Below are 26,819 nucleotides of genomic sequence, written 5' to 3' on the forward strand. Positions count from 1 at the left end.
GAAGAATGTCTGTGTTGCTGGGTAGAGTGTTCTATAAACGTTTGTTAGTTCTTTTCGGTTTACAATAAAAAAACAATGGAGAAAACCAACAAAACCAAAATTTGATTATCCATGTCTGTCCTCTATTTCTTTGTTGATCTTCTGATTGTTCTATTCATTATTAAAAGTGGAGTATTAAATTTTCTGTATCAGTTTACTAGGCTTACTGTAACAAGTACTGTAAACCAAGGAGGGCTTAAAACTCACAATTCTGGAGTCACAAAGTCTAAAACCAAGGTGTCATCAAGGCCATGGTCTCAGAGCTCTAGGGGAAGAATTTTCCTTGCCTATTCCTATTTTTTGGTGTTTCCAGAAATCCTTGGTGTTCTTTGGCTTGCAGATACATCGCTCCAGTCTCTGTCTCCATCATCACACCATATTCTCCCTGCGCTTTCTCTTCTTATAAGGACACAAGTCATTGTATTAGGGCCCACTATAATCCAATATGATCTCATCTTAAATTACATCTGCAAAAATCCTATTTCCAAATAAAGTCACATTCGCAGATTTCAGGGATTAGATTTCAACATATCTTTTTGAGAGTCGCAATTAAACCCATTACAAGTGGAATCTTATCACTGCTGACTTTTTAGAAAACAAATTTAAACAGCTCCAAAGGCAGGATATTTTTTACAATTGCTGGTAGCTTGGATTCCATGAGTCACAGTAACAAATTTCATAATGTGATAATTGCTATGAAGAAAATAAAGATTGAGAGTGTTTGTGCAGGTGGGTGGGAGTGTGATTTTAGGTTGAGTGGTCAGGGAAGGTTTCCTTACATAGGTGACATTTAAGTAGAGGATAATCACTTTAGAAAGAACCAACCATGCAAAATGTATTGAGCAAGGGTATTTCAATCAGAAAGAATAGTAAAAGCTTTGAACTGGAAATGAATTTGGTATACTTAAGGAATGGCAAGAAAACTGGTATAGTTGGAGCACAGTAAGGAAGAAAAAGATGGAGCAGGCATGAGGACATAACATAAAAAGCTGAGATGATGAAATTTCTGAAAGTACAATGTTTTTGAGAATAAAGTTGTATTTTAAGTAAACAACATTTTAAAACTTTTACATATGAAAGATGATGCTATAAGCAAGTCCTTCTTAATCTCCATAACACTATTTAATCTTTTATTTTGATCCTTTTGATCTCAGTATGTGAACAAGTTCTTGCTACATTCAATATTTTGGAAACTCATATGATTCTTTCATGAATTATTTTAAATCTTTATTTTTTTTGAGAAATAACTTTTCCATCTTATGAATGTTAAAAATCTATCATGACCATTGCTTCACTAAAAATCAATCTCTCACTTCTCTTGAAGATTCAAGCAAAGGATTCAGTTTTTGAGCAAAATCCCAACATAAAAGCAAAATCTTATTCTCCTAGTTTACCAAAAAGGTGAGTATAGTTTTACACATACAATGTTGTCTAATTGTGTCTGGGAGGAATATCTCATCGTGATGCTGAGAAGAGGATATGGGAAAAGGCCTCTTTGGAATATGGTATCATCATCACTTTCTTTCTGTTTCAGTAACATAAACGAAGCAACAGTGATGAACCAACAGAGCAAAGGAAGGATAAGGGTGAAAAGTGCAGAAGCTTCTTCCTTTGACCTCAGGACTTCTGAAATAAATGAAAAGGAAGGGTTAGTCATGCACCCTGCTAAACAGAGCAGTTCTTTAGAGTTTTTGGAACTGAACTGTGGTTGTAACAAAAATGCTGACACAACCATGAAATGGGAGACAAAGGTATTCCCAATAGCTGGGGAGCCTCTTCAGAAGCATCAAAGTTTGGACTTGAGTTCCATTTTGTTTGGAGCATATCCTAAATCTAAACCTGTAAATGCAGCAGGAAGATATTCTAATTTAAAGAAGCCAATACTGCGGACCAAATCAACTCCCTTTGAATTGATGCAACAGAGAGACAGCCAAGAGTTGGACATAAAGGGAAATTTTTATTTGGAATCTCAACCACACAATTCTTGTGTTGATCAGGCTCAAAAAGTGATGCATGTTTCTTCAGCAGAACTGAATTTTTCACCATTACATGACTCTAAGCATCAAACATGCAATGCTGTTAATGCAAAGCAGCATGACTCTGGTGCTTTTAATGAGCATTCTTATATGTCTTTAGTAGAAGATCCTTATTTTTCATCATTGTCTCCAAGTAGTGCTCGTTCTAAGATGTCTTTTAATTTACCTCAGAAGCAAGATGGAAGTGTTTTACCTTGTTCTTCACTGTCAAAATCCTCTACAACCCTCTTTCCTTATTACAATTCACATGATTCTTTAACACTGAGTACTCTGACCAATTTTCCCCCACCACTGAACCAAGAGACAGCAGCTGTAGGTAAGTTATTTTTAAAAGTTAGTATGGCATTTTAGATACTTTGTTTCTGTAAGATTTGGTTTCATCTCACCTTCCCCCTTTTCCTTCTCTGCTTGCCTCTTTTTCCTCCTCCTCAAAAAAAAAAAAAGAAAAAAAGAAAAATTCCATGAAACAAGCAACAGTAGAGGCAATCAGATCTAGTACAGGACCTATGCCAGCAGGCGTGCTCCTAAAGGCAGTAATCCTCATTCCTCAGTGTGTCTATCAAAAGTCCAGAGTTTATCCTTAGCATGCAGAAACAACTTCCAAAAGAACATCAGAAAAGATTCGATCAACAGTACCACATGGTCACTCAGAATTTTTGTTGGAGAACCATGTGGCTATACTAAATTGAACAGATTGCTAAGACTTGAATTCTTTTCCTGCAGGAGTAGGAAGAGGAGGATTTGATTTCCTCTTGTCCTTTTATAGGGGCTTCCTTGGTGGTTCAGACAGTAAAGAATCTGCCTGCAATGCAGGAGAACTCGGTTCAGTCTCTGGGTCAGGAAGATCCCCTGGAGAAGAGAATGGCTACTCACTCCAGTATTCTTGCCTGGAGAATTCCATGAACAGAGGAGTCTGGCAGGCTACAGTCCATGGGGTTGCAAAGAGTCAGACATGACTGAGTGACTAACACTTTCACTTTCTGTCTTTTTATAATAACTTTATAGATGATATGTGTTCAGTAGTCTGTGTGAGATTTTAATCTTTTATAAATCTTTAATTTCATACTTTATCTCTTTTACAATTTTGTATTTTTGCATATTATACAAAAATTGCTGTGCTAAGTTGCTTAGTCTGACTCTTTGCAACTCTATGGACTGTAGCCCTCCAGACTTCTCTGTCCATGGGATTTTCCAGGCAAGAATACTAACTAGAGTGGGTTGCCATGCCCTCCTCCAGAGGATCTTCCAAACCCAGGGATTGAACCTGTTTCTCTTATGTCTCCTGCATTGGCAGGTGGGTTCTTTATCACTATCGCCACCTGGAAAGCTCTTAGGCAAAAACAATGTTTCATATTACTGAGTGGTTTGAAAGTAGAAGTAAATATTCTATTCAGATCAGATCAGATCAGTCGCTCAGTCGTGTCCGACTCTTTGTGACCCCATGAATCGCAGCATGCCAGGCCTCCCTGTCCATCACCAACTCCCGGAGTTCACTGAGACTCACGTCCATCGAGTCAGTGATGCCATCCAACTATCTCATCCTCTGTCATCTCCTTCTCCTCCTGCCCCCAATCCCTCCCAGCATCAGAGTCTTTTCCAATGAGTCAACTCTTCACATGAGGTGGCCAAAGTACTGGCGTTTCAGCTTTAGCATCATTCCTTTCAAAGAAATCCCAGGGCTGATCTCCTGCAGAATGGACTGGTTGGATCTCCTTGCAGTCCAAGGGACCCTCAAGAGTCTTCTCCAACACCACAGTTCAAAAGCATCAATTCTTCGGCACTCAGCCTTCTTCACAGTCCAACTCTCACATCCATACATGACCACAGGAAAAACCATAGCCTTGACTAGACGAACCTTTGTTGGCAAAGTAATGTCTCTGCTTTTGAACATGCTATCTAGGTTGGTCATAACTTTTCTTCCAAGGAGTAAGCATCTTTTAATTTCCTGGCTGCAGTCACCAATTGTAATAGTTTGATGTGGAAGAAGATGAAGGAAAGCAAAAAATCAAATTTAACTCTCTTAGGTATATCATCAGAAATTTACATAGAACATTCCACCTAAGTAGGAAACAGAGAAAGCTTTTTCTCTATGACATCATTTGTAAAGAATCCTCCGGCTAATGCAGGAGATGCGGGTTCAATCCTGGGTCAGGAAGATCACCTGGAGGAGGAAATAGCAACTCGCTCCAGTATTCTTGCTTGAAAAATCCCATGGATAGAGGAGCCTGGCAGGCCACAGTCCCTGGGGTCACAAAGAGTAGGACATGACTGAGCGACAGAGCACCCACCCATGACATTCACTGTACAGAGTTCCTCAAAAGATACACAGATGCATAGCTTTGTTATAAAAATATTTCATTTGTATCTAGTTCCTTCTTTGATTAGAAGGAAAGGTTATATACTTTGATCTTGTTTTATGATTTAAAGAAATTTTATTTTTCTAGATACCCACAATACCTTAAACTTGTCTGAGTGCCAACTTTGGAAACCAAATCTTTTTCGAGGATTGTAGCAACATTGACATGTGTGCCATCTGGTGGCAATTTCTTGCAACAGCAAATTCTATAAAAATTCTGAATACATCTATAAAAATATATTAACAGAAAACCTTGTTATACCATTGTTTTGTAAAAAGGAAAATGTCAGTATTCTTAATTCTATAAGAATGAAGAAGAAATACTAAAATCTTTATGATTTTACCTCCTCTGTAATTGAATCTGGCATGTTAAGGCGCTTCATGATGCTGTATTGTATGTTCTATGTAAAACAAAAGGCAAAAGTTATGCAGAAAACAATTCAAAGCTTCCTAAATTAATATAAAATTTTAATTATGTTAACTGATACTCAGCAACTTAATTAAAATATCCTTGGGCTTTTAAAAGAAGTAAATTTTGAAGAATAATAAAAAAACCTGGGTTTACAACTTAGGATGAGAGAATTTATGTTGCTTTTTCCATGAGTGAACAGATACCAGTTTATACATCTTAGTGATGCTTGACATAATTTGTATCAAGATTAGAATATAAGAATTTTCTTTGGATTGTTGAGTGAACAGATACCAGCTTAAATATCTTTTAAAAATCTTTGAATTTTTCTAATTAAAAATTGTGATTATATTTTTGATAGCAACTTCTCCAAGGATAGATGATGAAATCCCTCCTCCACTTCCTGAACGGACACCTGAATCTTTTATTGTAGTAGAGGAAGCCGGTGAGTACAGTTCAGTAAGTGTAAAGTAAAGTGTGGATTAACTAGATTATTTCTCAGGCCCTTTCAGTATTCTGTGTGCCAATGCTGAGTAACATTTGCCCTTTAAAATTACAATACTCCTAAGAATTGAATCATATTTATTTATTTATGTTACAGGAGAACTCCCACAGGGTGTTCCCACATCTTCATCTTCACCTGTGAAGGCAAAAATTGGAACATCACTAGAATGCAGTGGAACATCTGAATCAAAGAAATCTGATGATTTGGTAAGACTTAGACCAAGCAACGGAGAAGGCAATGGCACCCCACTCTAGTACTCTTGCCTGGAAAATCCCATGGATGGAGGAGCCTGGCGGGCTACAGTCCATGGGGTCACTAAGAGTCAGACACGACTGAGTGTCTTCACTTTCACTTTTCACTTTCCTGCATTGGAGAAGGAAATGGCAACCCACTCCAGTGTTCTTGCCCGGAGAATCCCAGAGACAGAGGAGCCTGGTGGGCTGCCGTCTATGGGGTCGCACAGTCGGACACGACTGAAGTGACTTAGCAGCAGCAGCAGCAGCAGCAGACCAAGCAGGTTCAATAACTATTTTTTCTGACTCTACTCACTAAGATTCAACAGACTGTGGTCTAGTCTTTATATATTTTTAACATCTATCACTTAGTAAATATTGAGCGGATACTTTTTATAAAACAATATGGTAGAGAATGTGGGGAATAAAAAGATATGTGTAATATACAGTTATTGTCCTTAAGAAATTTGAAGTTTAGCAGTAGAGATATAGCATGTGTAAAGAAAGTCTATTTTTGTCTGGATTTATTATAACAAGACAAATATAATCAACGCCATATGAAAGCTCTTAAGGTTTGAAAGAGTGAGAGATCCCTTCAGGTTGGAAGTGATCATGGAAGATTTAGTGAAAGAGTAAACATTTGACCTTATTCATAAAGCACAATCAAGGCAAAAATAATTGTTTCATAAATAGATTGCTTGTTCATAGTAGTCATCTGGTAGGCAGTTTCTTGTTAGCTGTGATATCATATTATAGAGAGCAGTTTTTTTAAAATAACAGATGTCTATATTATTTAATACAAACCTTCTGGAATTATGTTATCTGGTTCTAGAAGAAAAACCTACACTTTCAACAATCTGTTATGCATTTGTGTACAATTCTATGATGAACCAACTATCTTAACCTTTCAGAGATCAGAAGAGTAATTATCTAAAACATTTAAACATACCTACAGTTGCAGTGGTGGTAAAAATATTCTCTACCTTTTAAATTACACTTTTAATGTACTAGTAACTGTTACTGTTACTGCTAATGGTCTTTATCTTAACAAGTTCTAGGGTAAAAAAGAACAATCCCTCTATTCCAGCATCATGAAGTAATTTCAATTGCAACAACCTAACCTTAAATTAAATTTTCAGGGAAATGTTCTGAGTAGGAGGAAATAAGTATAGAAGGGATCAATTTAGAACCAAAAGTCATGATATATAAAAAAATAACTGTAAGAGTAGATGATTCTTCACAATTCATTCAGCATATTTATAAATTAGGAAAAATAGGGAAACATTTCCTAACTCGGTATAGAAATATAATTTTTTTTAATGCTATTTATTGCCTAGAGTTTATAGATTTGTGTACATGTTGTTCTTTCACTTTTTTTTTTTTTATTCCAGAGTGTAAAACCCCGGAGTCCAAAATCAGGTAAAACATTTATTTTCTTTGGCTTTAGGTGACATTTAGCCGTAACAATTTGTACTACAAGAATGGCTCATTAAGTTTAGAGTAATTCACCTTAGGAGATGGCATAGTTTCCATAATAGCTTCCACTACTCATTGATTTACTTCTGGTTTTCCTAGGCTAGTAGTTTTGTTTTGTGAAGGGTAAGAGGAAAACAGGATTTTAGAATTCTCCTCCTTGATATACAACCCAACAATTTCAGATACAACTTCTTAAAACTTTGCAGCAGTTCCATTTTACTGGTTTTATCATTGTTAACACTGTCATTCTGAAAAACTATTTCTGACCACTTAAGTGGTTTTTAACTTGCTGTTGCCTCTCCAGTACTTTCTTACTTGTTTTACACAATGAATAACACCACCAACAGCGAACAGTTATTGAACGCTGATAGGTATTTTACATGTATTATGACAGGTAGTAGTTACCCTTAACATATTTATTCATATTAACATATTATTCAAATATATAAATAAGTAGTATAACATAGACGTTAAAAAGCATGGGCTTTGGAGTCAGGTAGACTTTCATTCAAATCCCTGGCCTACCAACAGTTATCAAAATCCATGACCTTGTTTAAGTTATATATTGTTGTTGTTCAGTTGCTAAGTCGTGTCCAACTCTTTGCAACTCCATGGACTGTGATTTTTCTCATTGATAAAATGAGGATAATAGAACGTCCCTTCTAAGAGGATTTTTGTGAGGATTTAGTGAGATAAAAGAAGTATAAAGCTTTTAGCACAGTGGTTATCAAATAAGTTCTCATTAAATGTTTTCAGGGAAGCCCCTCATTAAATGTTACCTATTATAATTTTCATTAGGTAATTATTAAATGAACATTTTAAGTTCTGTGTGCCTTATCCAATGTTAGAATAGGCAGGATATATAAGAAAGAGCACTTGCTTAATGATTACAGTGTTAGTCGCTCAGTCGTGTCCGACTCTTGTGATCCCATGGACTGTAACCCACCAGGCTCCTCTGTCCATGGGATTCTTCAGGCAAGAAGACTGGAGTGGGTTGCTTAATGATTATATATGTACTCAAACTGGGTAGACAGAATTAATACTCATTGCAACTATTAAGTTGTATCTATATGGCTGGGGGAAAAAAGGCATCATTGGAGTGGTTAGGGAAGGTTTCATTGAGTAGAGAAAAGAAAGTGAAAATTATTGATAGAAGAAAAAAGAGTGAATTCTAGGAGCAGAGATCAGAGTAACAGTGACTCAAAGGTAAAAATAAGCATGATGGGTACAGATCATAAACTGTAAGGAAACTGTAAGTAGGTTAATTTAAATGCAACAGAGGTTCTATTTTAGGGAAATAAGGAAAATAAATTTGGATAGATAATGTGGGAAAGTTCTGAAGGACTTAAAGGATATGCAGATGAAATATCCAGAACAAACACATCTATATATAGAGAAAGCAGATTTGTGGTTGCCCATCTAATCTGGGGGTAATGGGAAGTGATTACCAAATGGGCGTGTAGTTTCTTTTCAGGAAGATTAAAATTCTGTAACCAGACTGCAGTGATATTTGCACATCAATATGAATGTACTAAATGTCATTAATGGCAAATATTGTTATGTGTATTTTATCACACATAAAATTTGGCAGAAGAATTTAGATTTAATAAGTAATAAGCACTGCAGGTTCTTTATCAGGGGAGCATTAAGGTGAAAATGTTATTTTGGGAAGGTATTTGGCAGGATATTGTTATCTGAAAGTTATAGTTCTCATAATACTTCCTAAAATCAAACTGGAAGGTGATAAGCTACTTTAGAGTAGTTATCAAATATTTATTAAATGCCTACTATTTGCCAGTGATTGTATTCGGTGATGGAAGTACTGCATTGATATTTAATTTTTGCATATTACCCAGGAAACAAGCAATAAACAAGAGAACTTGCTTTATAGATAAGTCTTGAGACCTAAAAAACCCAATGACCAAAGACAGATAAAACTTTAGCACTTAACCATGTATTCATTTTCAAAAGACATTAATAAAGTATATAATTATACTTAGTGCTGTACAATGAGGAGCATACATCAATAGAACACCATTTGTATCTTTAGGACTTATGTTGTGGGAAAATAGCTCCATTATTTAAAATTCTTTATCACGGAAATGGGCTTTCAGGTGGCTGAGTGGTAAAGAATCTGTCTGTAATGCAGGAGTCACAGGTTTAATCCCTGGGTCAGGAAGATCCTCTGGAGAAGGAAACGGCAACTCACTCCAGTACTCTTGCCTGGGAAATTCCACAGAGGAGCCCTGGTGGGCTACAGTCCATGGGGTCCCAAAGAGTCGGACACAACTTAGCAACTAAACAACAACAATCAAATCACAGAAATATTCAAACATACATTTAAACCTACGATAATAGCATTAATCACACTAATAAAATTAATAATTGCTTAATATTATCTATTATCCAGACTTTGTTCATTTTCCTGAATTGTCTCAAGCATTTTTTTTTTTTCAAACAATGTTTTACAGTTGATTTATCTGAAGCTGGATTCAAACAAAGTCTACATCTTGCATTTGTTTTATATGTGTGTTAAGCCTTTTAAAGTTTGTAACAGTTCTTTTTTTAATGTTCTCTCTTGCCATTTACTTGTTGAAGGGAATGTCCTTAAGACTGTTAATATTCCAAATTTGGCTGTTTGTATCCTCATGGTTTTATTTAACATGTTCCTCTATCTCTAGGATTCCCTGCAAAATTATAGTAAGATTAGAAGCTTGATTAAAGTCAGGTTCAAATTCTTTGGAAGAGTACTTTTATAAATCAGCTATTAAATTTGTGATAAAGCATAGGTTCACTGACTAAAGAGCTACAATAACAAAAATTTTGAGGCTCTAGTCATTGTTCAGATAATTTTATATTTGGCTGTTACAGGTTAATATTGAAAAATTGGAAAAATAATATAAAACCAAAAGGATTTTTTTAATACTTTTTATTGGAGCTTAGTTGATTTACAGTGTTGTTAAGTTTCAGGTGTACAGCAAAGTGAATCAGTTATACATATACATATATCCACTCTTTTTTAGATTCTTTTCCCATACTGACCATTACAGAGTATTGGGTAGATTTCCTTGTGCTATACAGTAGGTTCTTATTAGTTATCTATTTTATATCAGTGTGTATATATAAATCCAAATCTCCCAATTTATCCCTCCCCTCTTCCCCTTTAGTGACCATAAATTTGTTTTCTACATCTGTGACTCTATTTCTGTTTTGTGAATAAGTTCTTTGTACCATTTTTTTTTTATTCCACAAATAAGCAATATCATACATTTGTCTCAAAAAACGAGCTTAACTTAGGACTTTCAATTGATAGGTTTTTTTTTTTTTGTATACTTTTTTTCATAGATCTACAACAAGATCGTTCTTCTTCCCCACCACCTCCACTACCAGAGAGAACCTTAGAGTCCTTCCTTCTTGCTGATGAAGATTGTAAGTGACAGTACTCTCTCAAAATTTATAGAAAAATGAGACCATAAAATAGGACCTAAATGGAAAAGGTACAAAGAATGATTAAATAAGATAAAGACAATAATTTTAAAAAAAAACAACTAATCTTGAGAATATACAAGCAACTCCTCCAGCTCAACTCCAGAAAAATAAATGACCCAATCAAAAAATGGGCCAAAGAACTAAATAGACATTTCTCCAAAGAAGACATACAGATGGCTAACAAACACATGAAAAGATGCTCAACATCACTCATTATCGGAGAAATGCAAATCAAAACCACTATGAGGTACCATTTCACACCAGTCAGTATGGCTGCGATCCAAAAGTCTACAAGCAATAAATGCTGGAGAGGGTGTGGAGAAAAGGGAACCCTCTTACACTGTTGGTGGGAATGCAAACTAGTACAGCCACTATGGAGAACAGTGTGGAGATTCCTTAAAAAACTGGAAATAGACCTGCCTTATGATCCAGCAATCCCACTGCTGGGCATACACACTGAGGAAACCAGAAGGGAAAGAGACATGTGTACTCCAATGTTCATCGCAGCACTGTTTATAATAGCCAGGACATGGAAGCAACCTAGATGTCCATCAGCAGATGAATGGATAAGAAAGCTGTGGTACATATACACAATGGAGTATTATTCAGCCATTAAAAAGAATACATTTGAATCAGTTCTAATGAGGTGGATGAAACTGGAGCCTATTATACAGAGTGAAGTAAGCCAGAAAGAAAAACACCAATACAGTATACTAACGCATATATATGGAATTTAGAAAGATGGTAACAATAACCCTGTGTACGAGACAGCAAAAGAGACACTGATGTATAGAATAGTCTTATGGACTCTGTGAGAGAGGGAGAGGGTGGGAAGGTTTGGGAGAATGGCATTGAAACATGTAAAATATCATGTATGAAACGAGTTGCCAGTCCAGGTTCGATGCACGATACTGGATGCTTGGGGCTGGTGCACTGGGACGACCCAGAGGGATGGAATGGGGAGGGAGGAGGGAGGAGGGTTCAGGATGGGGAACACATGTATACCTGTGGCAGATTCATTTTGATATTTGGCAAAACTAATACAGTTATGTAAAGTTTAAAAATAAAATAAAATTTAAAAAAAATAAAATAAAAATGCATAATCTATTGCAAAAATAATGTACAGAAAAATCAAGCTAAGAATTACTGAATATATACCTGTATGTAATCTGAAGTCTTAAGAAGCTATGCAACAAAACATTTTGTTTTTTAGGTACACAGGCTCAACCTGTAGAGACTTGTTCTATGAGCTGTCCTAACACCATGGAAAATTCAACATCTTCAAAACAGACACTGAAACCTCCTGAAAAGAATTTTACAAGGAGTAAGGTAAAAAAGATAGGAGTTTATGGGAATACGCCAGAGGTGTCCTAACCCTTATCACTCCAACCCTCCAGCATTAAGATGAAAAAATTAGACTAAATATCTTCACTAATATTGATTGTTAGTCTCACAGCAATAAAAATTAATAGAGGGAAGCCAAAAATTAAAAAAAAAAAAAGCAACTTAGAGCATGCCCCCCAAAACTACCAACTTCTTTCCCCCTGAAACTAGACAAACTGATTCCAAAGTTTATATGTGCGGGGAAAGAGCCAGAATAGTCAGGAAACAGCAAAATAAATAAATAAATAAAAGCAGTGAAAGAAGGGTAGTCTTATCAGGTATTAAAATATTATAAAGCCCGAATAATTAAAATGGCATGATATTGGTTTATGAAAAGAAACATACACCAAAAAAGCAGAAGAAAAAGATGGAGAACAAAGATGAGAGCATTTTCACTAGGATATTTTGAATTACAAATAATCTATATTTAAAAATCTAAATAAAATTTTTCAAAAAGAAATTTTAAAATATCTATTATATAGAAGATTACATCTCTGTTAAGTGTTAGAAAAATAGAAATGCCATAAAGGACATCGAAATGTCCTTGAAAAGAGTATAGTTAATTATTAGAATATAATACCTATATGAGAAATAAAATGAAAATTATCAAAAAAATAATATACTGTGGAACAGAGTGGAAAAACATACACCCTGAGGAAATGTGAAGAAAAGAAGAGATCGTAGAATTTTAGAAGAGATAAGTTAGAGACTCCACCATCAAGGAGGCAGAAGATATGGGTTTGCTTAAAGGACGGAGAAGGAAGTAGCACGGTTAATTGTATGAAGAGAATCTCAGTAAATCGAGTACAGAATATGACTGGCAAAATTTTTTGACTAGAATGGGACTAGGAATGTATCACAGCTATCTTCAGAAGCCACTGTGGGTCCTGGAACAGTCACTTGATAAAGAAGAGAAGTAGGGGACTTCCCAGGTGGTCCAGTGGTTAGACATGGAGGTTAAGACCTGCAGGGGACACGGGTTCCATCCCTGGTCTGGGAAGATTCCATATGCTGAGGGGCAATTAAGCCTGTGTACCACAACTACTGCGCCCGCACTCTAGAGCCCATGAGCCGCAACTCCTGAGTCTGTGTGCCTAGAGCCCATGCTTCCAAACAAGAGAAGCCACCGCAGTGAGAAGCCCATGCACCACAACTAGAGATAGCTGTCACGCAGCAAATGAAGATCCAGTGCAGCCACAGAAATTAATAAATCAGTACATAAAATAGTTTAAAAAATAAAGAAGAAAAGTAGAAACTCCATCTTTTTTCATGACAGAATAATAGTATTATTTCTAAACAGCAAGATAAGTAGAGACTTGGCATTGAGTTAAAAATGGCATGATAGAAAAATAATTTTGTGTATTTTGATATCCATTTTTAAAGAAATTAATCCTCTTGACTGAAGTCTATATTTCTAGTTGATTAAAGTGTTTGGATTTCACAGGGAAAAAACTAACCTTTTCCTTTTCTTCATTTTTGTAGAGTTTGAAAATTTTACGAAACGTGAAAAAGAGTAAGTTACTTATTTTTAGAATATATATATACCACTTTCTGCAATGCGGAAGACCCGGGTTCGATCCCTGGGTGGGGAAGATCCCCTGGAGAAGGAAATGGCAACCTACTTCAGCATTCTTGCCTGGAAAATTCCATGGACTGAGGAGACTGGTGGGCTACAGTCCATTGGGGTCGCAAAGAGTCGGACATGACTGAGCGACTTCACTTTCTTTCACTTCACATACTACTTTCAGTATATGTAATTTTTCCTTATACAACCACTGGGAAAAATAATTAACAGTATTATTCCTAAACAGAACCTCGCTAAGGGCCTATGTATCAGAACAGTCACCTCCAGGCCCTGCACTGTTGTTAGGCTCCACAATGCTAAAATACTGGGCAGGGAGTAAGGGGAGGGAAAAGTCTTTGTGTGATTCACAGGAATAATAATAAAATAATAATAAGTATGATGTTTGGCACTTTCTATACATCCTAAAATGCTGTCATTACTGTGTTATTTAAACCTCCCAGCAGTCTAACCTCAGATGTATTTTCTTTGAAAGTAGTCACAGCAAAGCATATTGTGAAACAAATGTGTTGATTTAATGAAATAAGCAAAGTATTGACACATTTCCATTTTTATCAAATATTATTAGCAATAAAAGTCTGTTGCTTACTGTTTTTCCTATATTGTAATAAAAACAAAACCCTGACTCCTGAAACTATGGGAAACTGGTTATCTTCAAAATCCTATTTATAACTACAAAGTATATGGTGGTATATTTTTTACAAACTTGATCCATCGGGTTAATCATCAAGGATTAAACAGCTATACTGGTATTGTGGGGAAGGACAAAGAGCACTGAGAAAACTTGGATGTAAGGTGTTAGCTAAGTAAGAAGGTTTATAGCTGAATATTAGTCTTCTGAGTTTTCACTCGTATCTCCCTGTCCATAAGCTTGTGCTAGTCTGCTTTTATTGCTACCACACTTGATCTCTGAAGTGAACTAATTTCCTACCTATAATAAAGCATGATTGGAAAATATACTCTTTCCTCTAAAGTCAGTCAAAAGAGAATTTAAACATTTCAAGAGGAAATCATAGTATGAAAATGTTAGTTGCTTCGTCATGTCCAACTCTTTTCAATCTCATGGACTGTAGCCTTCCAGGCTCCTCTGTCTATGGAATTCTCCAGGCAAGAATGGGTTCCCTTCTCCAGCAAAGCTTCCTGCCCCAGGGATCAAACCTGGATCTCCTGATTGCAGGCAAATTCAGGAAAGCATGATTAGAAAATATAGTCTTTCTTCTGAAGTCAGTCAAAAGAGAATTAAAACATTTCAAGAGCAAATTATAATAGAAAGCATAAGAAATAAAATGGCAAAAAGCAAAAACATGCGTAAATTGAACAGTTAGCCAAAGATTGATTTGATTAGCTTAGTTTACGAAACATTGTTTTCTACAATGTGGGAGACCTGGGTTCGATCTCTGGGTCAGGAAGATCCCCTGGAGAAGGAAATGGCAACCCACTCCGGTACCCTTGCCTGGAAAATCCCATGGACAGAGAAGCCTGGTAGGCTACAATCCATGGAGTCGCAGAGAGTTGGACACAACTGAGCAACTTCACTTTCACGAAACATCATTTTCTTTCTCTTAAAAAAAGCAGAAAATAAACCCTTATAGGTCATGTTAATGACCCAATAGAAAGTCACAGAAGAGTTTAAGACAGATATGTTACAAAATCTGTTTTTTGAAAAAGAATGGCAACCCACCCCAGTACTCTTGCCTGGAGAATCCCATGGAGGGAGGAGCCTGGTAGGCTACAGTCCATGGGGTCGAAAAGAGTCGGACACGACTGAGCGACTTCACTTTCACTTTACAGCTGCTGGTGACAAGAGTTGAAAATGTCAGCTATGATATCCAATGCTACTTTTGGTGGGAAACTTTAGTTGCTGAGAAATCCTTTACTTGCAAGTGACAGAAAACCCAACTTAAGCTAGTTTAAGCAGAAAAGAGGAATTTATTGACTTATGACCAAGAGTTCAAATGATATAATTAGGGCCTAATCTCTTATTCCTTATCTCCCAACTTTGTTTCTGTCTGTTTGAATTTTACCATGTGATTTCAGGCTTATAATAAAAAAACTGAGCTCCTTCCTGGTTGCTCAAACCACAGCTTGATGGATGACTAGTGTTGTTAGGCCTGCTTGTCTTGGTCAAACCTAAACCAATTATCGCCAGTATATTTAATGCTTGGATTAAGAGGATAGTGTCATGCCTAATATTTAACAATTGTTACACATAGACACTGACCAATAGAGAATGAGGTCAGATCTAAACAACTGGTGACCATGGCAAAGTACCAACTGATAGCCCTGGTCATAAATCAGCTCTCTGATCTATGGGTAGATTAGCATCACAAAAGATATGGGAGGTGAACATTGGAAAGGGGTGATTTCTTAAAAGTAAAATTCAATTATCAGAAGAAGGAATTAATGCTGGGCAGGAAGCATAAAAGTATCCATGACAAGCTATAAGCAAAATAGTAGTTCACTATATATATGCAAAATTTTTGTCTCCAGTTATAAAACACCAATTTTCCCTTTTGGGACAATTGTTTTCTTTCTGAAGGATGTATACAACTCTCAGCTCATGTGCAATATAGGGATGATAGCTATTTCCTGAACTTTCTCACCTTCACCCACTTGTTATCCATGTCTCTATCATCAATGGCTAGTCTAATTCTTAGCACTAGTAGGTATTCAATAAATATTTTACTTGAATCTGACTGAAATTCATGATATACTCTAGTGATTCATCAGAGAAGGCAATGGCACCCCACTCCAGTACTCTTGCCTGGAAAATCCCATGGATGGAGAAGCCTGGTAGACTGCAGTCCCTGGGGTCGCTACAATTCAGACACGACTGAGTGACCTCACTTTCACTTTTCACTTTCATGCGTTGGAGAAGGAAATGGCAACCCACTCCAGTGTTCTTGCCTGGAGAATCCCAGGGATGGGGGAGCCTGGTGGGCTGCCATCTATGGGGTCGCACAGAGTCGGACATGACTAAAGTGACTTAGTAGCAGCAGCAGCTAGTAATTCATACTGATGTAGCTCCAGGAAGTGTGAGGGCTTTCTAGAATTTTTTTTTTTTCTAGAATTTTTTGTGTGTACAAACATATATGCAGTCCTCACACTATATTCTGAAAATGATGAGAACAAATAAAGGTGTATATTTAGCGATTTCTCCCCAATTATGTACTGTTTCCTAGAAAGTTCATACAAACCTGAAATTATCTTTTTTTGGTGATAAGGCAGTACTTGTGCAAAATACGGACCATGTTTTCATTGGATTGTTTTCAGAATTGGGTAGATATTGATATATGAATATATTAAGGTGATAGGAAGAGAAATGTATTTCAAAGTCTACCTATATGGAGCTAAAATAGCAAAACAAAGCAACATAACAGTGCTTTTTGGAATATTGTAGACCTAACTAGAAACATCCAAAATAGAAAAATGTTGGTTGGAAAGTGAATAAAGATATTCCAGAGTAGAAGATGGTGGAAGAAAAACTACAGACTTGCCATAGATGAGCTAATGTGGAGAACAAATTATTTAAAAATGTACTTAAGAGTGATCAGAATGCAAAGTAAGATGCAGTTGAAAATCAAAATGTAAACCCCATAGAAAGTACATTCACAATAAAATAGATCATATTATTGAATATTTTGGTGATTCTCTTTAGTATTGGGTTTACCATACAATGTTTGCAAAGAAAACTTAAAAAAAAATGCACACAAGAATGAGAAAATTGTAGTATGAACTCCTTTGTAAGCATTTATATTTTGTTACATGTGATGTTTATCTAGAAGTATTAATTAATTTGGAGGAAACATTTAATCTCAACAATTATGTTGTCTGAGTCTATATTCATTCTTTCCCTTACAATTTTTTCTTTTGATTCTAGGTATCTGTAATTCTTCCCCACCAAACAAGCCTGCAGAGACTGCTCGGTCAAAAAACTCCAGCTCCTTTTTGAATTTTGGTATGTGTGTTACTTTCCAGTAGAGTTAAAAAAATGTTTACCTTAATTATTCATTTGTAGTATAAGAGATACAACTTTAATATGATTTAAGGTTACATGTGTAAGTCCTTATGTTTATATTCTTTTTCATGCCATTTATCTTTTTATTTTTAGCTTCCTCTTACATGTTACATAGGCCTGAATTGCCTAGCATATGTGGAAAATAAAACTAGGTACCAAATGATCATGTTGGCATGTAATAAATGAATGTGAAAGCCACATGCAGAAATTCTGAAATACTATTAATACTCTAATTCATATCTAAGCAAAGTTATAAGAAATATACAAATATGATGAAAAGAGCAGATGATGCTACTATTTAATCTTATTAAACTCATTCGACAGCAGAAGGTGAAGCACAATTCTGACAGTTTAAAGGAACTGTTTGCCCAGTTTCTCTTTAATATAAATTAAAAATAATTTTATATTAAGCATTCTACTATTTATATAACACAAATGCATACTATTTAAGGTAGTATTATATAGTTTGTAAGATGTATAGTAAATGGTATAGGATATTACTACTAAAAACCAAAAAGCAGACCCCCTGAAAAGGTCTGGTGGACCTCCAGTAGTCCCAGGGACCACACCCTAGGGAACTGTTGCTCCATGGTATTGTCCTTATCTGAATGATCAAAACTGCTGCAGCCACATTCATACTGTAGGTGGCAGGAAGAGAGAAAAATGTTGAAGAGGTGTGGCCTCCTCTTTAGGACTTAAGGCACTAGCCTGGAAGAGGCAACATTATGCTATGCGTGTGCTACATCCAAACTATAAAAGACACCCAGAAAATGCAATAACACTGGGCAGATAAGTTTCCCATATACTATTCTATTCCTGAAGAAGAAACAAAGAAAAATTTGGGTGGACAGGTAGCAATCTCTGCCACAACTGGGATTATGGTCCCTGTCTCACCAAGGCAAAGTATTTAACTAGAATCTCTGGATCTGTTTCTTGTGTTTTAAAATTTTTACTTGGATTACATTAACTCTAAGGTTTAATATGTTATATTTAGAAAAGTTATTATTCTTATTAAATCATTTAGTTAAAAAGTTCATATAGGATATTCTATAACCTATGAAAAAACCACCAAACTTTGCCTGAAACATAAATGTTCCTTGCTTTCTTCTTTTCTCTCAATCAGACACACCACTTCAATAGCTCATGGCCTGTCTAACTTTACAACAAGGGCTTAGTGAAGAGCTGACTCATTGGAAAAGACCCTGATGCTAGGAAAGATTGAGGGTAGGAGGAGAAGGGGGTGACAGAGCATGAGATGGTTGGATGGCATCACCAATTCAAAGGACATCAGTTTGAGCAAGCTCCAGGAGATAGTGAAGGACAGGGAAGCCTGGCTTGCTGCAGTAAGTAGCAAAGAGTCAGATATGAATTAGCTACTGAAAGCAACAATGGGCTGAGTTGCTCTGTGGCATGTGGGATCTTCCCGGATCAGGGATCAAACCCGTGTCTCCTGCATTAGCAGGCAGATTCCTTACCACTAAGCCACCAAGGAAGCCCTCCATCAACTGTCTTATTGCCATACACCAGCAACTGTTTATACAGCATTTACATTATATAAGGTATTATAAGTACTCTAGAGATGATGCCATTCCTTTCTCCAGGGGATCTTCCTGACCCAGGGATCAAACATGGGTCTCCTGCATTGCAGACAGTGCTGTATTATATATTTGAAAGCTGTTAAAAGAAAAATCTTAAATCAAAGAGAAAAATCTTAAAAACTCATCAAACAAACAAGATGGAGATGATGTGAGGTGATGGAGGTGTTAACCTTAATGTGCTAATCATTTCACAGTATTTATGTGTATCAAATCATATACCTTAAACATACATATGTCACATGTAAACATACATATGTCAATATTATCTCAATATTGGAGAAAAAATATTGAATTACTAAAGGCTATTCTAACCATCTAATTATTACCGTTATTAAATTTGTAAGTGTTCCACAAATTTAAGGTGTTATTAGAATTTTATTGTCATCATTTAAGCACTAATGTAATTACTAGAATGCTTTTATAATCTATTACTAAATTGATCAAAGATGCTAACCTTTTAGGAAAAAAAAAATCCATATATTTCCACACATTACAATATACTCAAAAGAAAAAGTGTTCATTTCTATATAAGAGATCTTTTTTCATTCAGTTTTATTTTTGTTCCCAGGTTTTGCAAATCGTTTTTCAAAACCCAAAGGACCAAGGAACCCACCATCAACTTGGAAAATTTAAAACAGCTTTGGAATATTGCCTGCAAGTGAATCTGTAAATAAAACTAATAGAATACTGCTAGCTAAAATAAGTGTATATTCATAATATCAACCATGAAGATATGGTAATAATGTTCAGATCAGATCAGTCGCTCAGTCATGTCCAACTCTTTGCGACCCCATGAATCGCAGCACGCCAGGCCTCCCTGTCCATCACCAACTCCCAGAGTTCACCCAGACTCACGTCCATCGAATCAGTGATGCCATCCAGCCATCTCATCCTCTGTCGTCCGCTTCTCCTCCTGCCCCCAATCCCTCTCAGCATCAGAGTCTTTTCCAATGAGTCAACTCTTCGCATGAGGTGGCCAAAGTACTGGAGTTCCAGACCACCTGATCTGCCTCTTGAGAAATTTGTATGCAGGTCAGGAAGCAACAGTTAGAACTGGACATGGAACAACAGACTGGTTCCAAATAGGAAAAGGAGTACGTCAAGGCTGTATATTGTCACCCTGTTTATTTAACTTATATGCAGAGTACATCATGAGAAATGCTGGACTGGAAGAAACACAAGCTGGAATCAAGATTGCTGGGAGAAATATCAATAACCTCAGATATGCAGATGACACCACCCTTATGGCAGAAAGTGAAGAGGAACTCAAAAGCCTCTTGATGAAGGTGAAAGTGGAGAGTGAAAAAGTTGGCTTAAAGCTCAACATTCAGAAAACGAAGATCATGGCATCCGGTCCCACCACTTCATGGGAAATAGATGGGGAAACAGTGGAAACAGTGTCAGACTTTGTTTTTCTGGGCTCCAAAATCACTACAGATGGTGACTGCAGCCATGAAATTAAAAGACGCTTACTCCTTGGAAGGAAAGTTATGACCAACCTAGATAGCATATTCAAAAGCAGAGACATTACTTTGCCAACAAAGGCTCGTCTAGTCAAGGCTATGGTTTTTCCTGTGGTCATGTATGGATGTGAGAGTTGGACTGTGAAGAGGGCTGAGTGCCGAAGAATTGATGCCTTTGAACTGTGGTGTTGGAGAAGACTCTTGAGAGTCCCTTGGACTGCAAGGAGATCCAACCAGTCCATTCTGAAGGAGATCAGCCCTGGGATTTCTTTGGAAGGAATGATGCTAGCTTTAAAAGAAGACCAATATGCAAATAAGTGTCAGAAGTTTTACATTTCATCTCATCTACATTGGGTTGGAAAGCACAAATAGGAGTTTGTCATTTAAACTTATGTACAGAGAATGCTGTATGACAAAGTTTTAGAATGGACTTATTTTTCCTTTTTAGAAGTTATTTTTATTCTACTTTACCTTTCTACCTAAATATAAAGTTAAAAGATTTGTAAAAATTTGACCTCAATTTGTCTACATTCTCAGATGTTACTATAAAAAGTGTTTTGAAAAATCTTACCTTGTGGTTGCAGTACGAAATTACTGCTTGTGAAAATGATTGATTCTTGGGAGTTATTTCTGCCTAAATGGAGTACACATCCTTTTCCAAGTGTTGTGGGAAACAAAGTAGTGAGAAAAGAAGTTACACCTAAGGAGAATAAAATATATACTTAATGACAATAATCAGCCTTTTGTTTGGATATACCAAATAACAAGATGTTCAGTTCCTGAAAAGCTTTAGCCAAAGTTGTTCAATTACCAAATCTAGAAAAATAATCAACAAAATAGTAGGGTGGGAAGCAGGAAGGAGGTTCAAGAGGGAAGTGACCATGCTTACCTATGGCTGATTCATGTTGATGTAGGGAAGAAACAAACACAATATTGTAAAGCAATTATCCTTCAATCAAAAATAAAGACAAAACGAAACAACAAAGTAGCTGTATAAACATGCTGTTTATACAGTAGCATTTTTTCATTTCAAAGGTCCTGTAAAACATGTACAACTTATATCCAACTAACCAGAGGTACTACTAAATTTTTTTCTATGTATTTTCTATATATATAGAAAATATATATTTTCTATATATATTTGCCTTAAGAAAGTTGATCTTTCAAATCTAATTGTATATAACAACCAAGTTAGTGGGTGATTATTACAAAGGATTCCCCTTGACTAATAATGATTTCACTTTAAAAGTTTATAACTTTATGAAAATGAAATAGACATTTGTTCTTCAATATTGTTCATTAGGAATCCCAATAAAGACACACATTAGATGAAATGTTACCTTTTTATTGTATAGTGTACTGTATACAAGAGGTGCTCAATAAACTTTCTGGTTTTTAAACTAACTTTATAGTGTCCACTGAGCTGAATACTTCATGATACTAGTGGTATCAAACCACAGTGATTTTATCTTGAGTAGTTTATTGTAATCAATTACTTTCAAATATCTTTATCAAGGCGGTAAAATTGTAACGTGACGATCAAATTGTAAATAAATTTCCGATCAAATTGTAAATAAATTTCCGGGCAGAAAACTTGGTGAGTAGTGATGATTTCTGGAGTGTGTTATGGTAGACACACTTCTCAAATTTATGCAGCCGTATATTTACGATTTGCAAAAATCTTAAGAAATTTCAAAACATACTTTTCCATCTAGAATTTTTCCGCAACTGCAGGAACGGATTTAAATAATACACAAACTCTACCTTTCCAGGCACTAGAGGGGCTGTGACTCGATGGAAAGGTGGGCGGCGCTCAGCGGGCTCCCAGGCAATTCTTGCACCTGCCTTGTCGCGCCTGTGCTTGTAACCATAGCAATTACTGCCCAGGAAGAGGTTCAGAAATGTCTGATTTGCAGCTCCATTCTATCTTAAAGCAAAATCGCCCTCATTTGCTATGTTACTACGTTCCCTTTTCCTCTGCATCTCATCGCTTGTCCAGGGTTGTAAAAGGCCGGAGATTCTTTTACCTCACAAAGGTTATGAGAGGAATAGCAAACTGAAAAGTAACTATGGAGACCACCTACTCCGTGTAAAATGACGAAGGGGCACACAGAGACGATAATGGGAACGCGCCTACAGACTTCGAAAGCTATTAACATTGTTTCGGCCGTTAAGGCGGTTGGCGGCAACTCTCCGCCCAGCGGCGGTTGCGTCGCAGCCCGAAGCGTGACTCGGCGCACGCTCTCTTTCTGCTCCTCGGCTCGACAAGCCAGCTACGCGGCGGGGGCGCGGGGAACTACTGCTCCCGTGAGGCTCTGCGCGGCCTTGGGTACTTTACAATAGAGCTCGGTCGGAGGGGCCTGCGGAGAAGCACCGGGAAGTGCCGCTTCCGGCATGTTCAGCTCTGGACGAAGAATGGCCGAGAAGTGGAGGGTGGGGGAGAGACTCCAATGCCCAGCGGGCCGTGCGCGGGCGGCGCTTGCGCGATACGCGGACGGGGGGGCGGTCGGGCCATTTAAATGTGTGTTTGTGGGTGAAATGGCTGCGCAGGTCGGAGCGGTGCGCGTAGTACGGGCGGTGGCGGCGCAGGAGGAGGCGGACAAAGACGGGAAGGAGAAACCCCACGCTGGGGTCTCGCCGCGGGGAGTGAAGCGGCAGCGCCGAGCGAGCAGCGGGGGGTCTCAGGAGAAGCGAGGGCGGCCGAGCCAGGACCCCCCTCTCGCTCCCCCTCACCGGCGGCGTCGCAGCCGCCAACATCCCGGGCCGCTGCCGCCAACGAATGCAGCCCCAACCGTCCCAGGCCCTGTTGAGCCTCTGCTCCTGCCGCCTCCCCCACCACCTTCGCTGGCACCCGCCGGGCCCGCTGTCGCTGCCCCGCTCCCGGCCCCGGGCACCTCGGCCCTCTTCACCTTCTCGCCCCTGACGGTGAGCGCAGCCGGGCCCAAGCATAAGGGCCACAAGGAGCGGCACAAGCACCATCACCACCGCGGCTCTGATGGTGACCCCGGCCCCTGCGCTCCCGGAGAGCTCAAGCACAAGGACAAGCAGGAAAACGGCGAGAGGACAGGAGGGGTGCCTCTCCTCAAGGCCCCCAAGAGAGGTGAGAGCAGCCGAACTGCCCCGAGCTCGGGCTCTATCTGGGTCTCTCTCTGTTTCGATATCCCGCCCCTTTAATCCTGAAAGACGCCTGCCCTCCGCTTACCTCCTGCTGCTCTCCTCCCCTAAGCCCACTGGGGTGGACCCTGGATTTCCAGCCGTCGACACCGTCTGACCTACTTGAAGCTTCTTGCTTGGAGGCCGAGCTGTCAGTTACTAACCCCCTTACCATTTCCCCCTCCCGGAGCCTTTACGTTTGTTTTCAAAATCGCCAGGGTTTCCGCGCCGCGAGATCCTTGGCATGGGATAGTATGTGGGGTATTAAAAACTGTCTGAAGTAAAGGCTTGTCGCTAAAATGTCCCCCCGCCCCGTTTTCCTTGATGGAAAGCTCCACAATATTAACGAGTATGGTTTGGGGCTATTAAGGAGTTTGAATTTTTACCGAGATTAATTAGCTGGACTCACAGGTTGCCTTAGCTTCTGAAAGATGAGATATCAAACACAGTTTATCTTTTTTTCTTTTTTTATGTAGAGGTAAAAATCATTTTTAATTTTCAGGAAAGGGCTTTCTCTCCTCTTCGATCCTGGAAAACAGGACCAGCCCAGCCTCTGAAAAGTGGAAATGTTCAGTAGGCGATAGTAGAGACAAGAATTCCAGTTGCATTTTAATTTACCTGGCACAACAGATTGAGAATGCATTTATTTCCAGTAAACTTACTAAAGTCAAGAATATAATCCAGAAAATGTAGGACTCTACTAAGTGAGTGTGGGTTCTAGAGAAATTAGATTAACAAAAATTGCTGTTTTCCTATTCAAAAGTACCTGTAGCATTTATTTTCCTTCTCTTTGGTGTTGGGGGGGGGGGGAGGATAAGAATTTTGACTATGCCATGTATTTGTACTTTGTCGGTGATTTTATGTAATTTCTTAGCATTATCTTCTGAAGAGTTTAAAATACTTGTGTGTTCTTAGTACTGGGGCAGTTGAACTAGTCTTTTAGTCTCAGGTTGGGTGAGTTTTGGATTTCTTACACATATTTGATCTTAACCTAGGGCTAATTATTTTGTTTTGTGATGGTGCAGTTTGTTGCAAATTATTGCTCAGTAAGTTTTTATTGAATTGAATTAAATTTTTCTTCCTTTGTTGGTATCTAAGTCTTATCCTGAGGAATAGAACTTGTGCCAGATGGACAGGAGTGCCAGTTTCCACCACCAGTATGCAATAATCTTGCTCTGTTTTATTTTTACCTTTATTTTTCACTTTCTCATTTCATGTGTGTATGTATTTTTGTGGGTTTTAATTGTACAGAGCCAGAGGAAATCTTAGAGATCATCCAAATCAAATTTGTATTGTAGAAGAGGGAAAAACCAGGCCTAAAGTAGTAAAGAGACTTTTCTAATCTAGTCACAGTTAATTAGTAACAAGTACCAAAAATTTTTAAAAAATCATTGGCATAATAGGGAGTAGAGCCCAGATCTCCTGAATCCTAGTTCAAGCTTCATCGTCCAGCTGCATGGTGTTGCTTTTTCATAATTGCTATTCATTTTTTCCAGTTCTTTGCTTACCCTTTCCCTGTTCTTTGGCATCAGAGTGGCAGTAGCCAGTTCCATTTAGAATTTCTGACTTCACCTCCTTTTATGGGGGGAAGCAGCAAATGCATGTATAATTCACAGTGTGTGTCTCTGAAAATTGCAGAGGCCGTGTCTAAAAAACAAACAAAAACAAACCTTTAACCCAGTGCTGCCTCCCAGAACTTTTTTCCAGTGATAAAAATGTTTTCCATAAATGTGTTACCCAGTGTGGTAGCCATTAGTATGTGGCCCTTCAGACAAATCTTGAAGCCTTGGCTCGTGTAACTGAGGAACTGAATTTTTAATTTTATTTCATTCTAATTATTTTTTAATTAAATAGTTCCTTTCAGCTAGTGGCTACCACATTGTACAGTGCAGCTCCAAGCATTTGTGGTTTGCCAGTGTGTGAAGGAAAAGTGGGTTATAGTGAGGTCATTTAAACATTTTAACTTTTTAAAAAATTGAGATATAACTGATCTATAACATTATATTATTTTTAAGTATACAAAGTAATGATTCAGTATTTGTGTACATTGCAAAATGATCACCACAATAACTAGTTTAAACAATTTGACTTTTGAATGAGACTTTGTTATGTATTCTGGAGGGAAAGGTTCCCTGGTCAGATACATTGAGGGAAAAAACAATACAATAGCCTTCTAGATACATGACACACACTGACATTTTAAAAGTTCTGAGAATCTTGCAGAAAATAAACTGGTTTAACCTTTGTTTAATCCAGGCTTTTGCACAACACTTTGATGGATACCTTTTGTTTTCCCACTGAATATCTTTATACTTGGTATAGTGATATGCTGGAGGCATGCCTCTGGAATCAATCTTGAGTGTAAATCATGGCTCCACCACTTACTGTGTGACTATGGACAAATTATCTTAAGCTACCTCAGTTTCAGTTTTCTTATCTGTAAAATAAGGTTGAGGTATTTCTTCTGTAACCCACTCCAGTGTTCTTGCCTGGAGAATCCCAGGGCCGGGGGAGCCTGGTGGGCTGCTGTCTGTGGGGTCGCACAGAGGTGGACATGACTGAAGCGATTTAGCATAGCATATTTCTTTTGTAAGATTGTTTGTAGCTTAAGTGAGACACTATGTGGAAAGCGCTTAAAACAATGTCTGGCTGTTATTAGGTACTGTTAAAGCTGCTTTTTGTTATTTTGTCACGCTTGGTCCTTGAAACAACTCTAAGGTTAATAAGGAGAGTTGCTCAACCCTTGTTATTTATAGAACTATATCTTCCCTTATCCTCAGATTTTCGGGAACTCTTTTTAACTTATTTTGAGATAATTATATATTCACAGGAAATGGCAAAAATAATACAGGGAGGTCTTTACCCTACACTAGTTTCCTCCAGAGGTTACATCTTACATAACTATTATATAATATCAACACCAGAAAAACTAACATTGTTACAGTGGTGTGCCTATAATTTTGTGCTGTTTTAACAGTTGTAGATTAGTTTACCACCACTGCAGTCAAGGTACAGGACTATTCCGTCACCACAGAAATCTCCCTTGTGCTCTGTCTTTGTAATACTAGAACTTACTGTG

At 37.7% G+C, this 26,819-nt stretch overlaps 2 protein-coding genes and 1 long non-coding RNA gene across 10 annotated transcripts in view; 2 read left to right on the forward strand and 1 right to left on the reverse strand.

Moving 5' to 3' along the window:
- The window catches only part of PTPN22 (protein tyrosine phosphatase non-receptor type 22), a 57,570-nt gene extending 37,755 nt beyond the window's left edge, over positions 1-19,815 (forward strand). For 3 of the 5 annotated variants that reach the window (XM_055584699.1, XM_055584702.1, XM_055584700.1), the window contains 10 exons: positions 1,364-1,440; positions 1,574-2,391; positions 5,202-5,299; positions 5,456-5,570; positions 6,968-6,997; positions 10,400-10,483; positions 11,757-11,872; positions 13,409-13,439; positions 17,389-17,466; positions 19,693-19,815. In XM_055584699.1, coding sequence (XP_055440674.1) covers positions 1,364-1,440; positions 1,574-2,391; positions 5,202-5,299; positions 5,456-5,570; positions 6,968-6,997; positions 10,400-10,483; positions 11,757-11,872; positions 13,409-13,439; positions 17,389-17,466; positions 19,693-19,757 — 1,512 coding nt within the window. In that variant the 3' untranslated portion in view covers positions 19,758-19,815. Of the gene's footprint in view, positions 1-1,363; positions 1,441-1,573; positions 2,392-5,201; positions 5,300-5,441; positions 5,573-6,967; positions 6,998-10,399; positions 10,484-11,756; positions 11,873-13,408; positions 13,440-17,388; positions 17,467-19,692 lie in introns of all 5 variants that reach the window. The other 2 variants (XM_055584701.1, XM_055584698.1) reach the window with 2 other exon arrangements.
- On the reverse strand, positions 1,154-23,907 carry LOC129654936 (uncharacterized). 3 transcript variants are annotated; one of them, XR_008715667.1, is made up of 4 exons: positions 23,790-23,907; positions 21,159-21,287; positions 2,462-2,502; positions 1,154-1,665 (listed from the first exon to the last, which is right to left on the reverse strand). It is a non-coding gene; the product is annotated as an uncharacterized LOC129654936 (long non-coding RNA). The 3 variants fall into 3 exon arrangements; XR_008715666.1 differs by lacking the exon at positions 2,462-2,502 and adding an exon at positions 19,980-20,136; XR_008715668.1 differs by lacking the exons at positions 1,154-1,665; positions 2,462-2,502 and adding exons at positions 4,532-4,658; positions 4,776-4,832.
- The window catches only part of RSBN1 (round spermatid basic protein 1), a 43,228-nt gene continuing 39,325 nt past the window's right edge, over positions 22,917-26,819 (forward strand). Inside the window, exon 1 of one of the 2 annotated variants that reach the window (XM_055584691.1) lies at positions 22,917-23,687. In XM_055584691.1, coding sequence (XP_055440666.1) covers positions 22,982-23,687 — 706 coding nt within the window. In that variant the 5' untranslated portion in view covers positions 22,917-22,981. The remainder of the gene's footprint in view (positions 23,688-26,819) is intronic. The other variant, XM_055584690.1, reaches the window with a different exon arrangement.

The sequence above is a fragment of the Bubalus kerabau genome, chromosome 6, assembly GCF_029407905.1.
Source record: "Bubalus kerabau isolate K-KA32 ecotype Philippines breed swamp buffalo chromosome 6, PCC_UOA_SB_1v2, whole genome shotgun sequence".
NCBI classification, from domain to species: Eukaryota; Metazoa; Chordata; class Mammalia; order Artiodactyla; family Bovidae; genus Bubalus; species Bubalus kerabau.